Here is a 23,321-nt window from a genome sequence, read left to right as displayed (position 1 = left end):
TTCTATATCCTTAAAAAAAAACACACATATACACACAAATACTAGATTATTCTGTTTTTCCTAGAAAAGCGATATGCGGCATACAAACGTATGATAAAAAATACCTATACATACATATGTATATCCTTGATACGACTATGACGACTTTTAGCAGATGTTTTAGATTAAAAAAAAGAAGCAACGAAAAAATTGTCTCCCAATGAAAAAGTGAAAATGAGGGGGTTGAGGGAGGCTGATGAAAAAGAAAAATAACAAAATTAAATTAACCAGCTTTCGAGCTGAGCCTGAACATGGCATCTTCAATTAGCGTTTTTATGGTATATCCTTTTTCGTTTCGTTTCGAATTGGCATCAAAATGAAGCAACACAGAATCACAATTTTGTTCGTTTAATAAAAAAGGAGGAAGAAATGTGGATGTCCTGTTTTGTTTAGTTGTATGGATTTGGATCCTTGTGAGCAGGTCAAATTCCTCTTCTCAAGAAGAAAAACGTGATGTGATACTCTGCTAAATAGAATCAAACCCATCAAAAGTAATAAGAAAATCAATTTTCAATTTAACAAATAGGAAAAAGGATATCTCTTTTCTGAATTAAATGCAAAAGGAAAAAACAGAAAACTAAAACATTCCCTTGAGATCAATTCAAACAAATTTCGAAGGATACAATTTTTGTGTGTTTGTGTGTATTGTTGTTTGTCTCACAATCAGATGGAATTTTTACGGGGGCTAGGTTAGAGCTAGGTCGACGAAATACAAAAAGAGAAAAGAGAAGGCTTTTTTTATAAAAATGCAAACAAATAAATAAAAATACTTCACAACTTGTGGTCCTACAAAAGCAGAAGTTGCCAATGCGATTGTGATGGAGTCCTGAACAACGAAGTCCTGACCTCCGCCGCCGTCCTCAAAATTGGCCTCGAATTGAAAACCTTTGGAGAGTTGGTTGGCTTTGTTATGTATTTTGTGGGCATTCTTACGAATATAAGGTGTGTGTTTGTGTGTGTGCGCGAGGTAAAAATAGATAGATCCTTTTAAGAGATAGCTTAAGTTATTCCTTTGAGAAAAATATTAGCTCTTGATGCATATACAACAAACAAACAAACAAAAAAGGATATTTCTGTGCCTAGAATTTAGTCTAAGGTTGGGGTGTGGTTGGGTTTTTGAGTTTATTTTTTGTTGTTGTTTTGATGTTTTGCTTTGTTTTCTGTTAGGTTGTGATATCTTGCAAGGATATTTTTATCCTCCAAAACCTAGACCTACATTGAATGATTTGAAAGCTTGTGGTTAAGTTGTTGCGGTTGTATACATATTCTCGAGATAACAGTTATTTTTGTTTGGTGGTGATTCTATTTTTTTTTTTTCTTCAACTATTCCTATTCAAAATTAAAAGGCTTTTAGATTAATTGAAGGAAGGAATGGGAAAGGAAAGGAGGGTTAAAGATCGAGGTTGAAGGAGGAAGTCGCTTATAGAAAAGGAATAAGGAAAAGACAACCAAATTTGCTTTGTGATGCACGTTAGGTAGTTTTTCCTTATTTTTTTGTTGGTGTTGTTGTTGAGGTTGAGGTTGGTGGGGTTGGTGGAATTCACTTGTTTTTTATTGTGTAACTTATAACCGTAACTTGCATTTTTGGTGTGTGTATTTTGCCCTTATCCTGTGTTTACGTAGTTTTTGAAGGCGGGTTTTGTTTTTCACTTTCTATGATGTTGTTGGTGATGATGATGAGATGACTTTGTGAAGTTTTTTGTTTTTGATATGCTTGAGTATGCAGTTTTTGCAGTATCTTTATCTTTATGCTTCTACATCGTCATGTTCCAGGAAAACTCATATAAAAAGTTGTAGTTTAGAAGATATTGTTATATTTTTTATTTTATTTTTCCCTTTATGAAGTGTTAAAGGATGTTTTCTCTTCTTAAAAGACTTTCTAGGATATGGATTTTTGGTTTTAAGTTTTCGTTTTTTTTGGTTTTTGTTTTATGTTTGTCTTGAAGGACAATGTGTATTACTAACATGGCTGCTTTGAGTTTACCTACCTATAAACTAAGTTGTACCTAAAAAGTATAAAGCAAATAAGGACCTTAAAGTTCGTCCTTTTTTTTTTCTTGAGTTTAATTGGATAGATTTTTCTTTGTAAAATGAAGAAATTCCAAGGAATATTTATGTATATACTATAAAGATGCAAATCTGGTATAAAAGATAGTTCACCTTTGCAAAGCTTTTGTGGTTTGTAGAGTTATAAAAGAATGATGTATTTTTATTTTATCTGAAGTTCAAGACAGTGGGAGATGAAAAGTGACAAAAGGAAAGAAAGAGAAGATTCGTAGAAAAAACATTATTTAAATTAACCTAGGTTAGGTACAGGTACCCTCATTGAATTCATGCATTTTACTTCGGATTCTTGAGAGCGAAGTGAGCTGAAAATGTTTTCTGATTAAGAAAATACAAGCTGAATAAGAAAATAATTTGCTTTTTTCCTTTTCCTGATTTGTTTATTGTACATTTTTACACGAGTTCAAAAAATACAACAGCCAAATGGAATGGTTTACTTTAAGAATATCATTCGTGAACTATTAATAACATTTTGGTTTGAATATTGTGTATTAAAGATTTTTCAATTTTAGAGATTTTAGAACTGGGAGAAAAAATTGAAAGAGATCAAACCAGGAAAGCCCACTAATGATATCAGCTCATATCACTATTTCTATGCATAAGGAGTATGACCAGCGAGAAATTTATCACGCCAAACGTTATTTTATGTTTGGAATTCGTCACGTTTGAAAACAGAATTCAGACATTAGACACAAAATTAACGTTTACTGATCACTATAATTATATTATAGAAAACGCTGCTAACAAAACACTTGGTTGCATCAAAAGATTTTTCCAAGAGTTTCTTGATCCACATATTATTTAAATTGTGTAAGTTTCTTCTATCAGGCAAGAAGAAATTTAGTCTCTAAATCAATTAATCAGTACTTTACAAACGACAATCTCAAGTCTTCAAGCTAAAAATTAATTTCTTTTAACTAGAAGTAGTTCCAATTATGTTAGTTTTAAACTTATTACATGCATACATTTATATTCAAGTATACGTTTAAAACCCGTGGCATGATGGTTAGTGCGTTGGGCTGTTATGCCAGAGGTCTTGGGTTCGATATCTAAAGTTTTGTCACTGGTACTGCCACTTGCGAGGAATTGACAAGCTCTCCAAGAGTATTTCTTGTCATGAAAAGTGCTTTCTCAAATTAGCCGTTCGCGATCGGTTTAAAACTGTAGGCCCCTCCATCCCTGGCAACAGAACTTGCACACGGGAATGGTTGAAAGTTGTAGTGGCTCTGGTTCTCAACGGACAGTTGCGCAGTATTTAATAAATATGCCCAAGTCGTGCATTTGAACATTTACGAATGCAATCAATCTTGAATAGATTGTGGAGCATTTATTTACAACCAAGGCAATTACGAATAATTTTAAGAATGTTAGTTTAATACAACTTTATAAAAAGTTTTTAATTACTTTGATGATGTTAGTAACAGTTTGTTATCTTATGAATCTTGTTTGCTAAAGAAGTGAAATTTTGTGCGACGTATGGTGTGTCCCAACACTCTTTCCTTTTTTAATGAATGATCTTTTATCTGAAACTTTAAACCCACTAAATTCATTTGCTAATGACAGTATCCTCAGATTTTCATATTCGTTTTTAAATGCTCAACCTTGTTCTTCGGATGTGGACTACCAACGGTAGCGTATGATAAGCAAAGCGTGACCAAAGATGAATCAAAAACTGGGTAGAATTTAATGCTTCGAAAACTCAATGTTGTCTATTTTCGCAAAAGGTACCCCCCCCCCCCAAATGCCACTATCCATGAGTGGTACTTTCATCGAGGAGACTGAACAGCTTTCAGTTTAAGGTATGTGCATCACAAACCACTGCTGTGTAGTGAATACATATTTGACATGGCAAAAATTCTGCAAAGTGTTGATGTTTTATCCGAAGGTGCAAGAAGTTTTTTTACCCCTTTTGATCTGGCTATAATTAAGTCTTTTGGATAGAAATGAAAAAAGAGCTTTTTAACATGATATGCGATCGTTCTATAACTGAGACATGTTCTTTTCCGTCACAAGGTCTTATGCCTATCATCGTTTAATCACTATTTTCAAAAACAATGCTCTAGCGAGTTGCATTCGTCCCCTTAAACAATTCAACCATCATAACCGTGATTCTACTCATCAATTTGTCCCTGAGCCCAATTCCAGACGTACTGTTACTTACAGAGATTTTTTCTTAAGTCGCACTACACGAATATGAAATGCTTTACCAGACTCAATATTTCCCACTTATTATAATTGACAAACATTCAAAGCCAATCCTATCCTCCCTTCCTTATTTCTAGCACTATTTTTAATCATTATAATGGTTATTCATAACCCCTTGAGTACGCGCAAAACATAACAAAAAAATATTTGCAAAAAAGTACGTATACGCCAGAGTGTACACTAAACATTTTACTTCCATCACTTATAATCAATAGTTTATTATTTTATTTGTCGGTATTTGCTTAAATGTTAAGCTAACTTTGTGCGATAATATTTAATCATAAAGTTAATTGATTATTTTCCCAAACTTTTATAACTTCATGAAACTATAGATATTCTTTCTTTTTATTATTATACTCGCACAGTTCCCAGGTGATATAAGATTCAAGAATAGAATAAAATGGCTGACAAGCGACGCACGTAAAGTTTCATTCACTTCGAAACCAGACATCGTTCTATTAAACTTATTCTGCAAAAACTTTCAACTTAAATTACCTCCAGATGTAAATAGGTAGATAATTCTAGAATTAATTTACATCTTATATCTTTATTGTAGCTACCAATTTAGAGCTTCAAGCTATTTAGCTGTACATAAGACAACAATAAGTTAAAAGTTATACTGATGGTGGTTATTATGAAGCGAGTAAAATTCACTCTCTTTTCTTTTGCGAATGATTAAAGATTTAATTTTTTTCTATAAAACACAAAAACAAAACAAAAATAAAAAGAAATAAATAAATTTCCAGTGGGAAATGTGTCAGAAGTGGAAAAGATAAATGGCAAGTTAAGAGGCAACATCATGATGTATCATAAATATTGTGTCATTCTTCTTTTTTTTTTCTTCTTCTTCTTCTGCTAACTGTAGTATGTCTGTGACATAGAAGAGAAAAAAAAAGATCAGGAAAAAAAGGAAAAAAAGAAAAAACGAGCCTGTTTCTGAACAAAGAATGTTTTCGAAAATATAAGGACTTTATTTTCAAGTAGCTATAGAATAAAAAAAAGACAAACAAAAAAGAATCCCAAAGAAAAGAAGAAACATTAGTTACAGATGACGACAATTTCTTTGTTTTTAGTTGTTTTATTGTTCAAAAAATAAATAAATCTAAAAATCCTTAAGTTGAGACTAAAACATCTCGTGGGATGTTTCAAAAATAAAACGAATACGAAATTCGTACGTGCGTATGAAAATAACTTTACAAATAATTCATTAATAATCAATTTGATAGATTTAAAAACATTATTTGTAATATGGCATTTGTTTTAAACAATTGTGCATCTTCCCTTCATTGGAGCAGAAAATTTGAATATTATATTTGAATAACTATAAACACCCTAAAAGACCAACGGGGCGGCGGCGTCGAAATGAAAAATAAGGAATATTGGGATTTTTGAAGACTTGAAGATTTCTAACTGACACTTAAAATATTTATTAGTTCATCCCATGACACACATTTTAATTTCAGAATTAATAGAAAGAGAAGGTTTTGAAAGGAATATTCAGAATAGTACTGACCTACAATTCGTGCAGTACGGCTGAAGAATAAATCTCTGTACTTTAAACTACAGCCAAAGTATGGCTTGTGGATATATGTTCATTTGATCAGTTTTCGAGTTTTACTCAAGTTTTGGTCGTACATATATAAGTTTTAATGATAAAATATCCAGATCGACCTAGGAATCCTAAACATATTTCGGCATTTTCGACGTCATCGCCGCTTAAAGCTTAATACGATTAAAAAAACACAAATTTACGACACTATGCCTAAAGAAAATGTTGCTAACGATTTTGATGTAAACTAACTTAATAAAACATTTCTCAAAGTCCACTTAACCTCTCCTTTATCGAGTTCATCGAAAAATATTTCATTTAGGGAACATTTACATCACCCTAGTTTTAGTTTCTGTTCTGTAGTTCGTGCTGACATTGTTAAAAGTTAGCTTTCTTTGAAGTCAAGTGCTGTCGGTCGGGCAATATGAACCCTATATTTTTTAAATGATTTTAATAATTTTGCTGCCGTTATATTATAAATTCTGGAAGTTTTTCCGAACCTTTGGAAGACATATCACTTCCTAAAAATGCTAAAAGAACTGAATACAGACCTGTGTCAATTCTAACCTATTTGTATCAAGTCTTTTAGAGAACTTTGCAGATAGAACAGCACTCTTATGTGTAAATGAAAAAATAAGACAGAAACTGACGATGTAACTTTCTAAGTTTTGCTTGATTTTTCTATGGCGTTTGACACTGTCAATTATGTTATTCTGTGTTAAACCTTATATATAAGTTTAATTTGGCCCAAGTCCTTTTAAGTATGTATTAAAAATAATTGACTTGCAGAAAACAAGCAGCTCCAATTGATGACTTTTTGGCCAATTTTTTAACGTACTTCGTCCGGTGTTCCTAGAGGGTCGATTACACTAAATAATTTGCTTTACTTGACTCACAAAATTTGAACTTATCAAGTAAGTAAGTAATTCATTTCATTAAAACAATTATTTGGTTACAAAGTTTAAGTATTATGGTGTTGAATTTGAGATAGCTTTGGCTTAGCAGCCAGCTGGAATGGCAATATATTGTAATGGTAATGAAAAGTTATATACAAATAATAAAAAGGAAAATTTAACTTCAAATATACTCAGTCATTAACAAATTTCTGTATTTAATAATAGATTTAAGAAAATTACACAAATCTTTCCAGTTTCTTCCGTTTAAAATTTCTAATGTTTCCATCATTGTAAAACGTCCCTTTCCTTGATATTCAAGTCATAGGTGTTTGAAGATTGAAAAAATGTTTATAAAATGAAAGTTGTCTTCTTTGGCCTTCTTGTTACACAGCGTGCAAAATTGGTCGGATGCACCATTGTATGTACATGGCATTAAGGTAGATGAGCTCACATCTCGATTTGAACAGCAGCGATATTTCTTCGTAGCTAAGGTTGTCCTTAAAGTAATAATTTAATTGTGAAGATATAATTCTGCTTTCAGATTGTCGTGCTTCTTCAATTAATGCGTTACTAGTGTAGTCTTCATTTATTTGAATTAAGGAATAAAGTTGTTCTTTTAAGGATTGTAGGCTACTGAAGTTCCAGTCTAAGTTAATGTTGTAATAAGAGGTAATATTTTGCCATTTTATCATCCATCAGTCGATGTTTCTTTATTCGTAGTGCAGACATTTTTTCGTTAGACGATTATCAGAATGTGAAGCAATTTTTAAAATGTAGTCTGCTTAAAACTTAAGGGTATTAGTAAAGTTTAAGATATAATCCATAATTTGGTTTGTTTCTTGGTAGATGGGAAAATTTCGATGCAATTTTTCAACCATTTTTTTTTCTATTTCCCAAATTTGAGCAGTATAACAGAGTGTTAATTTTACTACGGTTTCGAAGACTTTAAATTGAGATGAAAGAGTGATGTTTTGCTTGTAAAATATTTTTCGCCACGTTATGTTGACCAAGCAGAATGGTTTCCTGGAAGGTGGTTTTCAAAGTCTAGAACCGTATTCATTTTTACTCCCAGGTATTTATATTCTTTAGTAAATTCAATTTCGTTCCCTTTGTAGTACTATTTAAACTTGGGGAGCTATGTGTGAAGACCATAATTCTCGATTTTTCAGTTTTAATAGAGAGACCCCAGGTTTCACATTAATTTGAAACTCGGTTAATCATCAATTGCAGGTTTTCAGGTGATTCTGATAGTAAAACTAGATCATCCGCATACAAAAGCACATTAACATCAGTGTCAGCAATATGAATTCCACCGGATATACTTGAGACTATGTCATTTATAAAGAGCGAAAATAATAGAGCACTTAACAGGCATTAACTCCTGAGTCTGTATCAAACCACTGAAAGTAAGCTGAACCATCCCATACTGCTGCTTGCGTCTCCGTATACATTTCTTACATGACTTAAATAAATTTTTTCGAAAGACCTATTTGTAGCTTGTCAAGGTCAAACGCTGCTTTTAAATTGACGAAAAATGAATAAAATTTATCTTTCCTAGCTTGAAATGCTTTTGTTATTGAAGTGAGAGAAAATATTTGGTCAACAGTTAGTAATTTCTTCTGGAACCGGCTTGAAGCTTCCTAAGAATTTTATGTTTGTCAACCCAATTTTCATGAATGAGATTCCACCCTAATTATGTATTGAAAATATCACGGACTTTTTGAATGAGTATTGTAAGTGTTGTTAATATCGCCTTTAAAAGGTGCCTTAAATTGTTGTTCAAGGTTGGGCAGGCGTTTTTGAAAAATTCATACGGTATACCGTCTTCACCGGTTGCTTTTCCATTTTTTGCTTTAATAATAACATTTTGAATCCCATTAACTCAAATCCTCAAGGGTCGATTTTGGGTCCTCTGCTATTCTGTTTCTATGTCAATGAAGTCCCAAGTTCGATTTAAAACTGTCTTTGTCATCTGTCGAATCCAACGAATTTACTATTGAACTTATTTAGCATGACGCCTCTAATCATCTCACTGAGGAGAGCCATTATCTGAATCACGGATAAGCTATTGGCACCAATCTTACTCGTTTCGACTACGAGTAAGACTGAACACCGACCTATGAAATGTATGATATCATCTTTCACGGAACATCGTTTCCTCATGTTATTTTCCCATTTTAGAGATTTCCTCAACACTATATTTATCTCGAAAATAATTCCGTCGATTAAGATAATGGTTTAGACGGCTGTACAGTGTTCTTCCATCCAGCCTGTTTTTTATTTATTTCTTGAAGTACGAATGTCTTTATAAGTCTCTCATTAGACATATTGAAAGTTTTAAGAATATTAGACAATATGTAGCTTAAAGTTTCCAACTTGACCCAATTTTCTTACAACTTTTTCGTCTTTTCGTCCACACTTAAGCCGAATACATATGTTTAAACCGTCTCATATTTTTGTTCGAAAAACACTTGTTTCACGAGGCACTGATTGAAGTTTTAGCACCAAGGTATTTGCATTTGTTATTAACTTCATCCTCCTCCATTTCTGAATATCTTAACTTTTGATTTTTCTAAATAACATCACAATAAAGTTCCTTGGTTTGAAAAGTAGTTAGTGGTTTATTATTAGCTGCACAGATTCAGCCAAGTATGAAAGAAGCACAATATCGACAACAAGCAGATTTGATAGCATTAGACGTAATTTTCTTTAAAAAGTGTAAACAGCTAAGGACTTAGTGTACATCCTTGTGGAACTCCTGTCGTTGTGTGAAACAAATCTGGTACTTCTTCCCCATTCCAGATTGCTGATTTTGTACTGCTATATAGATTTCTAATTAGCCTTCCAAACCTCCAAGACATTCCCATTTCTGTCTGTTGTATCAAATACAAATCAACAAATAATGTACCTATATAATTTTCTCATTTTGTTCAAAAATGATTCTGTAATACTTTTAAGTACAAAATGTGATCATTTGTGGAGTTTCATGGTCTGATCTATATATTGAAACGACGACGTTGCAAGAAGACGATATTTGGATCATTATTTGAGGACTGTCCGCTGCAAGCACAATTTTAAACCGATGAAAATTTCCTTAAAATTAAAGAGAAAAAAGGTTAAACTGTCAATATTATAGATAAATACCAGATCAACAAAGGTTAACAAACGTCAAAAACGTCAGGTTTAGTTTTAAATTCATCAAATACCTTTCCTATCACGATGCTTAGAGAGTTATTTTCTGTTATCTTTGGCTCTAATTCAGATAGCTCATAGAAAATAGTCAGCCTGAACGCCGTTTTCGTTGTTGTTTTTTTAAGCGTCCTTAATTAAATGGTAATCTCAATGCTCCAATAAAGAAATTGTACTATTTTCGAGTCTTTGTCATTTCTAATTTAAGAAGAATACATTTTTTGTTTACATATCTAAATAAATGTGTCAAAAAAATATATACATATAAGCCAAAAAAAAGGACCTTATTTTATATTTGATATTGTTCCCTTGTGTAAAAACAATATAGAATTGCTTTGAGAACTTTATATTTACATCTATAATTTCCCAAGTGTCCCTAAAGAATATTTTGTAATGCCACAAAATTATTAAACAAAAAAGAAAAAACGTACAAACGTACAAACGACCATCTCCCTAATATCTGCCTCTATATTATATTACTTAGGAAAGGTAGATACCTACCTAGCTATACATTCCCCAAAACGGTGTTAAATTAAAATTATATTCCCATAACTGTACTAAATGAAGCATCTTGTTTTTGCACACCATTGCACTCCTATAAAAACTTGTCAATTTTATGTTTGCTTTTTAAATTAACAGAAAAATTTACGACAAACAAAAATCCAATAAACCATCACGACCGGCATTGGCATTGGCATTTCTTCTGCATCATAAAAGAAAAACAACTCATTTAACACCCATTCAAAATCAGTGTCCCAAATTATTATCCGTTGTTTAAAATTCAGTTTCAAAAGAAAAAGAAGATGGAGCTGGAAAAAATAAACTTTTCCTGTGCAGATGCAATAAAGAATAAAACTTTTTTTTGTTTTTTTTTATTTGTTTTTGTGTTCTTTTATTATTTTTTTGGAGGTTTGTGCACGTAATTTGGGTGTGTTCACAAAAAGGCAATGAATATCAATGTTAAACAGTCCAGGAGGTGTGGGTTTCAATATACCTAAATTGAATCAATCTGAGTCCTTGAAGTTCCAAACCAAGCTCCCTAACTTCTAAAATACTGTCAATATCGAAATATTCATTAAGACGAAAAAGATGTAAAATTAAAGATTCAAAAGTTTCTCCCTACAACTTGAATCCTTCCAACGCACAGAAACGAAGATATTCACAAAAACCTGATTTTCCAAGATGGCTGCCCAAACCACCCAAACTTAACAACACAAGTAACTCCCTCTATCTACTTGAAAATGCAACCTACCAACCATAAACTGTTTAGGACTTACATATTTTTGGCACATTTTCTCTTTGCACTTCCTTTTTTTTCTTCTCTCCTTCTTCGTCTTCTTCTTTTTTTACTCTTGTGCAAGTGCAAAAAAGTGCAGTAATTATTATAAAGTTTTGTGTTTGTTCGTGCAGAAGAAACAGATGAAGTTTTTGAATCTGTTAAATTGCCTCTGGTGTTGGCAGGATAAAAAGAAAATAATATAAAGATAGATTTTTCTATGATATGTACATAGTTTTATTTTTCATATATTTGTGACTTAACAAGAACAATGTGAAATCTGACTCACATGAGGATTATTAAAAAAAAGAATACAACAACCACAGGCTTCGGCACCACCAAGATACCATCCTCAACCCCACCGACCTGTTGTTTTATGGACCATTTAACATTTGAACACACAGTTTTTTAGCACGTTTAAAAAAAAAACGGGGACTAAAAACTTTCTAAGGAAAAAATATATATTTCAACTTTAAAGAGAGGTTAATTTTTTGTAGCCATTTGTCTAGAAAATAGGTGAAAGGATATCAGAGGGAGATTCGAAAATCATTGGAAATTTGTTGATTTGAAGTCATTTATTTAGAGTAAGGTAGAAGTTTGGAAAAGGACTTTGATGAAGAGTGGAAAAGATAGGAAGAGATTAGAACTTGTTAAGACATTTTAGAAATATTAAGATAGGATATTTGGAAATTTTAAGATAAGATTGAAATAGTAGTTGAGATATTAGCATCAATAAAAAATGACTGGACTCTTCAAGCCTAACGGCCAGAGAGCTTTTAAAAAGGATGATGAATAATGAATAGGTTAATATAAATAAAAAAAAACTGACGATTTTTCAATAATGGTTAGTTGGTGTTGAAAAGACATGAGATAAGTTTGGTTAAGGTATTGGAATAATAGTTTAAGCATTTATGCCTCGGAAGAAGTTTGAACAAAAATACTAGACGAGGTTTTTAGTGGTCGAAAAATATCCGTCTCGTAGTTTGCAGTATTTTGTTTTGTCTGGACTCTCAAGTCGTATAGACTAAATTTCGTTTAGTAAATTTCATTTGAAGCCTTAACTTGTAACTTAAGTCTAATTATAGCATTTGACGACATTGAGAAAGAAATAAAGGAGGAAAATAGATAGATTTCTTGAGCTTTTCTTTCTATACAATCAGATACTCTCAAAATTAAGTTATCACCAAGAAGATGTAAACCCAAGCCTTTGCCAACGTGGTAAAAGAAAATATTTTGTAAATCAAGGAAAACACTTGCGATCAGTTCGGAATTAATCTGTACTAAATTACAAACATCTTAAGTTAGTTCCACATGTGTTCATAGTTCCGTGCCTTAATGTCATTATAAGAAACACCTAATAATATGCAATGATGTAAGGTATAAAAGCAGCACCTAATAATATGCTATTAAATATTTAAAAAAAAATAACAATTAAAAAACAACATATCAAAAAATTGATTTCTTGGACATCAAAGTAAGAACACAAAAATAATCTTAGGTGTGAAAAATGGGAAGACTTATATTTCTTAAAGGCATCCTGTAATTTCCAGGACATCAATTCGACAAGATTTTTTTGTGAAAGACTTGAAGGGTATAATCTCCCAAATTTCATTGACCTTGTCTTTCAATTGATTTTTCTTCTTTTCTTAAGCCTTCGCTTGATTTTTTTTCCGTTTCTAGTTTTTGTCATTATTAATTAACCATTGAAACGTTTTTCAACCAACTGAAGCATATTTCTCTAAAGAATATCCTACAATTTCTATTTTTCCATAATTGTGTCAATGAATTAAAAGGTTCCCGTTGCTATGGCGTTACCTCCTCCATATTTAAAATCCTCCTGGGCTTCATTCAAAGAATTTGTTTTCCATCAGACGCAAATAACTTTATTTACATCTTATAAAAACGTGAAATCAAAAAGAGTTTTCTTAAGACATAAAATCTTAAATATCAAATCTTTACAATACAAAAATATAAATTAAAAACTATTTTTTTGTAATACTATAAAAAATCTATAACAAATAAATCAGCATTTTTTACAGAGACCTTTAAACCTATACAAACTGGCCAGGCTGGCAAGAGTTTCAACAAAATTTGGGTCTTGGATGTTTTAAACCATTTCACAAGACGAGACCGAGAATTTTCTCGTCTCATTGACAGCTCTCTTCGTGAAAACTTAGCCGTATGCTGTAAAGTCCTCACCATTGTCACTTTCAAAAAAAAAAAGGATGAACCAATAATGTCGCTAATGCTAATCGGCAACATTATGATTTAAACATTCTCTAAATAAACTCCTTTGTTAAAATAAATCTCTTTGAAAAACTAAATTCCATTTCTTCCAAATATTGCTTTTCAAAATGAAATTTACCGAAAAAATACTCAACATTTATTTCTCTCTTGACAAAACAAAAACAAACATATTGCAAACCATACATTTTTCTTGCGAATCGTCAAAATTGAAATCTTGAAGGGTATTTATTTTACAGCTTTCTCTTTTTAACCTGTCATCTTTTGACACTTGCACAGTAAAAAATAAGCCATTATTAAAAATATAAATCAACGAGATCTTATGATTTAGCACCTTCAGACTTTTTTCTTTGGAGCTACGTGAAAGTTAAGGTTTATGCCAACGTTACATAATCAATTGAAGATGAAATTCTTTAATTTATCGAGTATCTCCTCAAATTTGCGAATTAATCATGGAAAGTAGCTGTCATCTTTTTCCATTGTAATAGCATAATTGTTGTTTTTTTTAATCAAAATTAAACTCTTATTGGTTAAGTCTTTATAAAGCTACAGACTTTGAACTTAATAAAGTAATAGTTTAAATTATTTTGAAATAACTTTTTGGCGTTTTTTTTCTGTACGAGCCTGAGGTAGGAATAGTTAGTGTAAAACTCCGATTTGTGACCAACTTTAATCTCTTTAAATTGTAACGTCAGATTTTTATAACTAAAAGAACAAGGTTTTTCATATATTTTATTTTCCTTCCCATTAGAACTACCAATTTATTTCATATACTTTAAAAAACTATATTGTTGTTATTAAATTAGATGAAGACCTATCCACTACAAAATTTAAAATAATGGTCAGCGGATCACTAGCCACGACGATAGGTTTTGTTCGAAATTCTCTTAGATAGTTACCCCGTCATAATCCGGTTGAGATTTCCTGTTCCTAGCAGCAAACAAGAGAATTAATGTAAACAATATTGATATTCAAACTAAACAAAGGCAAAATACGAATTTGTGTTAAAATTGCTAGCTGTTACACACGCCTTTGCATAGGGGTAAAAAATAAGATTTAAAACTCTGCAATTACTCTTTACAAAATTATAAAAATCTGATCGCTTTGTAATCTCCCATCTCCTGTTCTTAATAATGTGTCACCATAGTTCCGTGCCTTAATAATATTGCAATATTCGGCTTGGTCCGATAATTAAAACTTATTCACACTTGCGAATAAAACACAAATTTACTTTATTTAAATCGCTCCAAACTTATTTATTCAACACTTTCAATTATTACTTTTCAAACGCAGTCTTTACTTTCAATTATAAATTTTTAAAAACAGTCTTTACTTTATAGTAGTTTACAACCAATAAAGAACCACTTCGCTTCTGAGCGCCTATTTATATACCTTAAATTTGAGTAGTTTGAGAAACTACTAGGTTGTTGTATGCGCTGAATTTTCTCGAAAAGAGTTCTCCTCTTAGCCACTAGATTTGTATCCATGCTTAACGAAGCGAGTTCTCCTCTTTGCACTAGATTTGCCTAATTCTACTATAACACTATATTAAAAGAGATAAAGAGTGTATACACATTACAATATTATATAAAACGCCTAATGATAAGCAACGATGATGGGTCCAAAAGCAGACAGCTCTTATCTTAGATCTTATTGTTATTAAGATATTTTATTGCGGTAAAAAGAAGCTTAAAACACTCTCCTAGTCTGTAACTACCTAAATACAAAAAATCATGCCAAAATATTGCTCCGTTGCGACTTAAAACACAGGCAAACAAACAAACAAGCAAACAATCAAACTGAAATTCCCACTTTTTATATGAAATCACTATGTATTGAAAGAAGCTGAATGGCAACAGCTTTACCATAAATGTATATTCCCATAGCATTTTTTTATCTCTAATGGTGGTGCCTGCTGCATCAGTTGGTGTTACGTTTAAGTGTCTCATGCTCGGGTTTATATAGAGGAGAAGTGTAACGCTCCTTACCAATTTTAGGTAGCCCAAACAATTTTAGCATTTCTGTTTAAATTTAGATTTCAAAAATGTCAATTAAAAAAAGTCCCTTTTCTTCCAATGGCCTCAGTTATCAGCCTTGATACCCTAGAATAAATATAAATTCAGCATAAAATTTTCTTCAAAAATATCAAATCTCAAAAGAGAATGTTAACACCCGTCCTCAAATGCAAAGATTAATGACTTCCCTTTCAGTGTTTCTAAAGAGACCTCTTTTAAAAGTTATAATTCTTCTCTCATGTTCATAATTCATTCAAATTTCAATAGTACAAGTATATACTTCTATCATTCGCCGCCCACTTGAGCTTCATGCAGACACAAAAAAAACACCCTTTCCACAGGCGTTTTACTGTACACCAGAGTACATCTGTGCCACTAACTTCATTTAAGTGCAATTTCATAATAATATTTGATGAATGTTATTTCTTTACCCCAAAAGTCCTATAAATTATTATACATCGTACAGAAAATGATCTACGTATGTACTATGTGTTTTTTTTGTGGGATGTTCGTCCTTCCATTTAAAAAGAGTTTATTACCAAGTTACTTTTTTTTATATATTTTATGTATATATGTATGTATATAGAGCATCATATGTTAGTACATATTTACATAAAATATATTTTTTGAATGAAATCCTCTGTCTACATGTATTTTTGTTGATGTACTCGTACGTCGTCGGTCGGTCATATACTATGTGTGTTGATATTTACTGTAAAATAAAAGTTTTATTTTTTGAGCTTTGTGAGTCAATTACCCTAATTGAATTTCCTTTAAATATATAGAACAACATAACAACAACAACATGAACATAACGAGAGCAGCAGGAAAACAAAATACAAAAATAAAACCAACCGGAAAGATTACAAAAATATGTGTTCAATTTGCTGTTGAAATTGAAGTGGTACATGGAGTGGAGTGATACGTGTTAGCCTATAGCAGGTCTAGCAGCAGAAGCCATAGCTAGGACACTCACTCCTTAATGCCTTTAAAAAATACAACAAGAACAACTTCATATGCGTGGTGTGAGTGAGTGAATATTCAAAACAAATATTTACCCAAGGACTCTCATTCCTGAACTACTTGTATGGCTTCCAACTTTCAACTCCCACTTTCGAATCCAACTCCCACTTTCAACTGCCAGTCTCTTTGAAATGTTGTGTTGCGAATGTGATGTGAACGTGATGCTCGTTCTTTACTAATTTATACTTGTTGCCCGTCCGCAAATTTTAAACTCAACAATATTTCCTCTTTCGTCCTTTCGATGATGATGAGGATGATGATGAACAGTGGTTTCGTTTATTTGGGAAAAGTGGTCAAAATTTCCTGGAAATAAAACTTCACTTTTTCGATGTTTTTTGATGGTCTTAATTCAAATACTACGACTACAACATACTCTATAACTTTTTTAAATTCGAAAAATAAAACATACATATATGAGAGATTTAGAAGTTATCTAAATTCTTGGAGTTTCCTTTTTGGTATTAAAATTCATGATGGTTCCCCAAATCTGTAATCCCTTTTTTCAAAAGCTGGTTAAATATTTATAGTATTTCATAAGATTTTCGAAGAATCTGCATTTGATTTTAAATTTCACTTTGTGTAACTTAATCTTAAAGAAACACCACTGAACCATTTTTGCTAAAACAATTTCCAACAGGAAAGAGCGAAACTGTTTAAAAGTAGTTTTTGTTAATGTAACGATGAATCTGTCCTCTAAACAAAGCTGCAACATTAATTTTTAGAAATACATTTCAAAAATATAAAAACTATGCTGAAAACGAGATTTTTTAAAAGAAAGGATTAGAAATCAGCATTTTAAATTAGCAAGAAAACATGGCAGTATTTCAAAACTATGAAAGAGTTAGATTTAAGGTTTCTTAGAACTTTATATAAATGAAGATTCATAACTAATGAAAATATTCAGATATTCAGATTAAAAGATTTCAACAATTCAATGTAAAGAACTGTATTTTCTTTTAAATTAGCTTTAAAAATACGGTTTTTGGTTGACTTTAACTTTTTTAAAGAGGCATATTTAATAAACCCGATGTGTGAAGAAACATACAAAGCAAGATTCGAATACAAGATAACTTTATCCTTACAAAAGTTTTTTATTTAAACTTCATCCAGGAGAACTGTGTTTTTTTTTGGCAGAAGTCTTGTTTTTATAATCTAAAATTGATACAATTCAACATTGCTCAGAATTATTAAAAAACAAAATTGTAAAAAATGTGTCAGAGGTTCAAACCGTGACTGCGCTATATAAAGTTTTTTTTCCACGGCTACTGCCCCTTGCGCAGAATTGACAATTTCTCAAAGAGTTATTTTTGTCATTAAAATTTCTTTCTCAAATTAACCGTTCGAATTTTAATTAAAACTGTAGGCTTTTCCATTTCTGACAACATTAAAGTTTTAAGTCACCTTTTATAATAAAACTTTCTTTATCATATTCAAAATATTGTTGCCAAGTTGTAGAGTAATTTTTTATAAAAAATCAATTAATTACTTATTTTTTAAAAAACACAAAAATCTACAAAAACAGCACAAGACTGATAAGAAATGGTTTTCCAGTTAATTATTAGCAGAACACTTAAGTTTTATCCCTCACGAAATATAGTTATTAAAATTTTGTTAAAATTTAAGACAAAATAGCTGATGGAATTGGAAGTTATCAGTGAGGGTCGCATATCAGCCTTTTTTTTCTGAAAGGTAGTCTTACCTATGTTAATACTTAGGCCCAACAAAATTATGCAGTTTTGTACAAAAAATAGAAAACATTTATTTAAAAAAATAGGAGTTTAGCAGTCAGCTGATTTTTAAGGAGCTACATTATTTATAATAAATTCAAAAGAAATACGGTTGAAATATCAGAGTTCATCTTGAGTTTTCAAATGACTTGGAGAAATAATTTCGAAGTGCAATTTCTCTAAGAAAATGTATGGAGGTGTTAAAATTAAACATCATATTTTATCATAAGGGAATTCATATTTTATATTAGGTACTATTCAAAACAAGGAAAATGAAAACTAAAACAACTCCATAATTTCATGTCTCACAAATAATTGGACACATTGCATTTAGTATTTTGTGGCGTATCCTTTTGATTTAATTACCGCCTCAAGGCGTCAAGGCATTGAAGAAACCAGTTTTGAACAAACTTAAGGGGTTATTTTTGTCCATTCTTCTTGAAGACCCGTCTTTAGCTCCTGAACATTTCGAAAATTCTTTTGAGCAACTCGACGTCCCAATTCATCTCAAATATGCTCAATTGCATTAAGGTCAGGGGACTGTGCAGATGTTTTAAGCACTTTGGGACAATTATACAACAACCACGACCTTGCTGTGCAAGATTAATGCTTGGGGTCGCTGTGTTGGTAGAAGATGAAATTGTCTTTTATTCCAAGTGATAACTTGGCACCAAATGTTGCTATAAAATGTTGATGCAGCCTTTTTGATCCATTTTAGCTTCCACAAAGTGTAAGTTTCCAACACCAGCACTCTGTATGTCGGCACACCATGACCGTCAAACCGCCATGTTTCACAGTTGCCCGTGTATGTTTATGTTCATTTGCTTTTCTCCATACAAACATTCGTCCGTCTGATTCTTTCAAGTTAAATTTGCGTTCATCCGTGAACAAAACCTCTTTTATGATGTTATAATATGCATCCGTACTCAAACAATACAAATTCAAGAAATGTAACCTCATTCTAGAATGACTTAGCCTAAGTTAAATGTTCCCTAGCAAATTTAAGCCTATCTTTTTTATTTTTTTCACTTATGAATTGATTTTGGCCAGTTGGATCTTGTTTTCGCAGTACTCTTCTGATCGTTTCGTTTCTCACTTCCTTATTCCTGGTCTCTTTCAAAAACACCTTTAGAGATTCCGAGGATAAGAAAGGATTTTCCTTCACTTGCCGAACAAGTAGCTTTTCATCGTACATATCCAACTTTTTCTCTTGTCCTTTCCTGCTAACATTAAGGATCCTACCTTCATTTTTGAAACGTGAAAGTATGTTCTGACTGTTGAATGGCTCCGTTGGACAATTTTGGCTATTTCTCGAAGTGATTTTTCACCCTGACTATGCGTTATAACCAATTTTCGTATTTCAACAGACGTCTGTTTACCTTTCGGGGCCATTGGTTTGGCAGAAAACTTTACAAAAAAAAAACGAATTGAATATGAATCGCAAAATAACATTTCCTAAAGCCTATTATAGTTTAACGGCACTCTACAGTGCATCAGTATCAAATGTCCAATTATGTGTGGGAGACGGAATATTAGAGTTGATTTAGTTTTTAGTCTACATTGTTTTGTTTATTAATTCTAAATAGGATTTTATTATCTAATAAATCTTATAAATCAGGAGGTAAATTTCTACACCCTCCATACATATAAATAGATAAATTGCACCGTTAAATTTATTTTTTTCTGTGTCCGATTAGTCGTGGGAGTCACTGTAAATCAGGACTTTAAATTAACATAATTTCAAACACTTAATGCAAACAAATTTAATGTAAAGCTTTCTGATTTGAGATTGTCATTTGTAGAATAAATGGGTACAGATAATTTGTTTAATTTACTGATTAATTGTTTAATCATAACATAGATTTCTAACGCCATAAGTCCATAATAAAGGCTCAGATTGAATACAATCGACAAAAAGGAGATGGACATGAAATTGTTGTATTTATCAAGGGAAGCCTTTGAGTATATAGAAAAAACAAAAGCCTATCAGGCCAGGGTAAAAAGCTAAGACAAAATCTTTATAAAAAAATCTCTAAACCAGTCGTATTCCAAAATTCGCCAGACAATAGAACAAATGGCTCACGGAGCTTTTGAGATATTTTTTCGGTTAAATCAAGTGTCTATCTTAGCTTTTGTTATGTTTTATTTATAGTGATTGTCTTAAATTTGTCAATATTTAAAATCAAACAATTTTGACTGCAATGTTCCCAAAATTGATTAAGACCTTCTTGTGGTGTTTTACAATCCTTAATGGTGTTAATAATTTGAAAAATATTAACATCATCAATAGAAATTAGCGATATGGAATTATTTAAAATAGAAGGCACATCATTGACAGAAGAAATTAACAACAATGGACCAAGATGACTCCCTTGAGGTACACCAGAATTGATTTTCAATTGCTAAGAAGGGTTATTCCTCAACATGACGTTTTAAATTTAATCTTTAAGATTTTTTGAAATCAATGTAATCAAATGGTTGTTTAATTTGTCTTAATTTATTAAGAAGAATTACATGACTTAATTTGTCAAATACCTTTCTAAAGATTGTAAAGATGCAATAGACTTGAAAGAGGCTTTTGAAATGCATCCAATCAAAAATTAGAGTATTGTAATAAATAAGTAATTTTAGATTTTTGTTTCACAAACACATGTTGATTTAAACAATTAATGAATAACAGGCAATTAGGACTATAATACCATATGAAAATATAAAGAACCTTTTTTAGGAACTGCTGTAAGGTATAAATATTTCTAAAGATATTGTTTCTAAGAATATTTCAAATACTCGTCAAGAAGAAGAAACAATAGATAGAAAAAACAAGACATATTTTTTCAACAAAAATTATGGTATTCGATCAGGAAAAGGGCTGTATCATTTATGTAGCCTTACGATATTGTCACATATATAGAGGCCTTAGAAATCTAATATATCGATTGGTTGTTTGTTAGCAGTAAGAGTTATAACGAGGGATAAATGACATTAAATATATTAAGGTGTATGTATAAAGTTATTTTACCTTTTAACGATTTATTAAAGTAGTTAAACTTAACTGTTACCCTTTTTTCAAAAATACAACCTTTTGATAGAAATAAGCCCGAAAAATCCGAATATTGGAATCCTCCCTTTAGATCCTACTGGGTATTGCATGCTCTCATAGCTGAAGTCTACTATTTCTTGAAGCTTTATTGCATCTTTTGAAAAAAAACATACATAGAGCATTAATCTTTGCAAGAAAATCATCAAAATATGTCAAGTTCTAAAGACTTCTAAGAACATCTTCAAAATTTCCTTTTTGGTTTGAAGTATCTCCAATCTTGTTAAACTTACTCCAAATATAAAATGTTAAAATTTGGTGGATTCTAAAAGTTAAAATCAGTAAATTTCTTGGTTCAACTAAAAATGCCATTTTTTAATATAGCAACTTGTTTTTGAAAAAAAATTAATGAAACGTGTTGAAAGGTAAAAAATTAGTCCACATTTTTATTTGTGGCTTTTGTTAGGGGAAATAAAAGTGGAAAGACCTCAACCACACTTCAATTAAGTACCGGATTCCAACTTAGTTCATTTTTTAAAATGCTTGAAAATTAATTGTTCTCTAAATTCCATAACTCAAATTTCAAAAACGTGTATGTACAATACAAAAAAAGATATTTTCAACTTCAATAAAATTGGAAATTTTTTTTTCGACCATACTATGTTACAAATAATTCAGGGATATGTTTTTTCTTTATTAGGGACAAAACTTGCATACAAAATCAATGCTAGTATTATAAAAGTCTGTTTGTTTGTTTGTTTGCCCGTCCTTCACTGAAACTGAAACTAACGGAGCGATATTATGACACGATATTTTGGGTTTAGGTAGTTACGAAGCTGGAGAGTTTTGAAGCTACTTTATACCGTGGTAAAATATCTCGTTCATAGCTCAACAATAGGCAAATTCTTTGTGTTTCCTTTGATTTCGGAGGGCTAACCAACTAATTAATGCAAACTTGACTCTGGGAAGCCTCTATATGAGTTTTTGATTTCCTAGTACTAAATAATTTTAACCTTAATATTTCACCTTTTGGCCTACATAGGGAACCACTGTAAGCGAGTTTGTGTCATACAAATACCAAATGTACTTAATACATGTTTTTGAGATCTAGCTTTGTATGTATGTATAAAAAGTGTGTATGGTGGTGCGTGGAAATGTTTGCTGTCTTGTATTTTTTGTTTTATGAGTATTTATCGTTTTTTTTTTGTTTATATGCAAATTGACTTCAATAATATAAATGATTTTATTAGCATTTTATCGATCAATTACGCGTAAATAAAACATACATTTTGTATAAAACTTATTTCCATAAAAAACGTCAACAAAATAACCAAAGTAGGATTTTACAGGTTCTTTTTAAAAACAAACAACAATAATAATTTAAACAAAAGAAAAATTGGCTTATTCGCGATATACATATTAAAAAAAAATTATTAATAAATATAAAAAAACTAACAACAAATAGGGAACTATGAATATTAAAGTTTTTTTTTTTGTTGTGCTATACGAATACCTATGTATCTTTATTATGTATTATGTATATCGTAAAAATATTTATTAGTGCGGATGAGGGATTCGATGGCACGTATCACACCAACATTGTGGTCAAACATAACGGCAGTTGTCTGTACGTGCCCCCTGGTATCTTCAAGAGCACATGCAAGATAGACATCACGTGGTTCCCATTTGATGACCAACACTGCGAAATGAAATTCGGTAGTTGGACTTACGATGGAAATCAGGTATGAACAAAATAAACAAAACAAAACAAACCAAAAAAAAACAACAACAAATACAAAAAACAGGATAACAACATTCAAAAAAATTAATAAAATATAGAAAACCACAAAAAATAAGAAAAGTTGATGTGTTTGTAATGAAAAAAGAAGCAAAACAAAAACAGAAAAGTTCTGTTCGATTTGAGAAAAAATTTGACAGTTTTAAAAATAATATAAAATGAAACAGAAATGTGCTAAATAAGTATCATTTTAATATTTCGGTTTCTTTTATTTTAACTTTGTATTTTACTTTTTTTTAAATAATTTATTTACTTGCCT

At 31.2% G+C, this 23,321-nt stretch overlaps 1 protein-coding gene across 1 annotated transcript in view; it reads left to right on the top strand.

The window, feature by feature from the left end:
- Positions 1-23,321, top strand: part of LOC129943480 (neuronal acetylcholine receptor subunit alpha-7) — a 387,414-nt gene that overhangs the window by 289,931 nt on the left and 74,162 nt on the right. Inside the window, exon 6 of the mRNA XM_056052973.1 lies at positions 22,826-23,006. Within this exon, the coding sequence (XP_055908948.1) occupies positions 22,826-23,006 (181 nt within the window). The remainder of the gene's footprint in view (positions 1-22,825; positions 23,007-23,321) is intronic.

This window comes from Eupeodes corollae, chromosome 1 (assembly GCF_945859685.1).
Source record: "Eupeodes corollae chromosome 1, idEupCoro1.1, whole genome shotgun sequence".
Lineage (NCBI taxonomy): Eukaryota > Metazoa > Arthropoda > Insecta > Diptera > Syrphidae > Eupeodes > Eupeodes corollae.
Note: the sequence above shows the minus strand (reverse complement) of the source record. Positions and strands in the feature narration are given on the sequence as shown.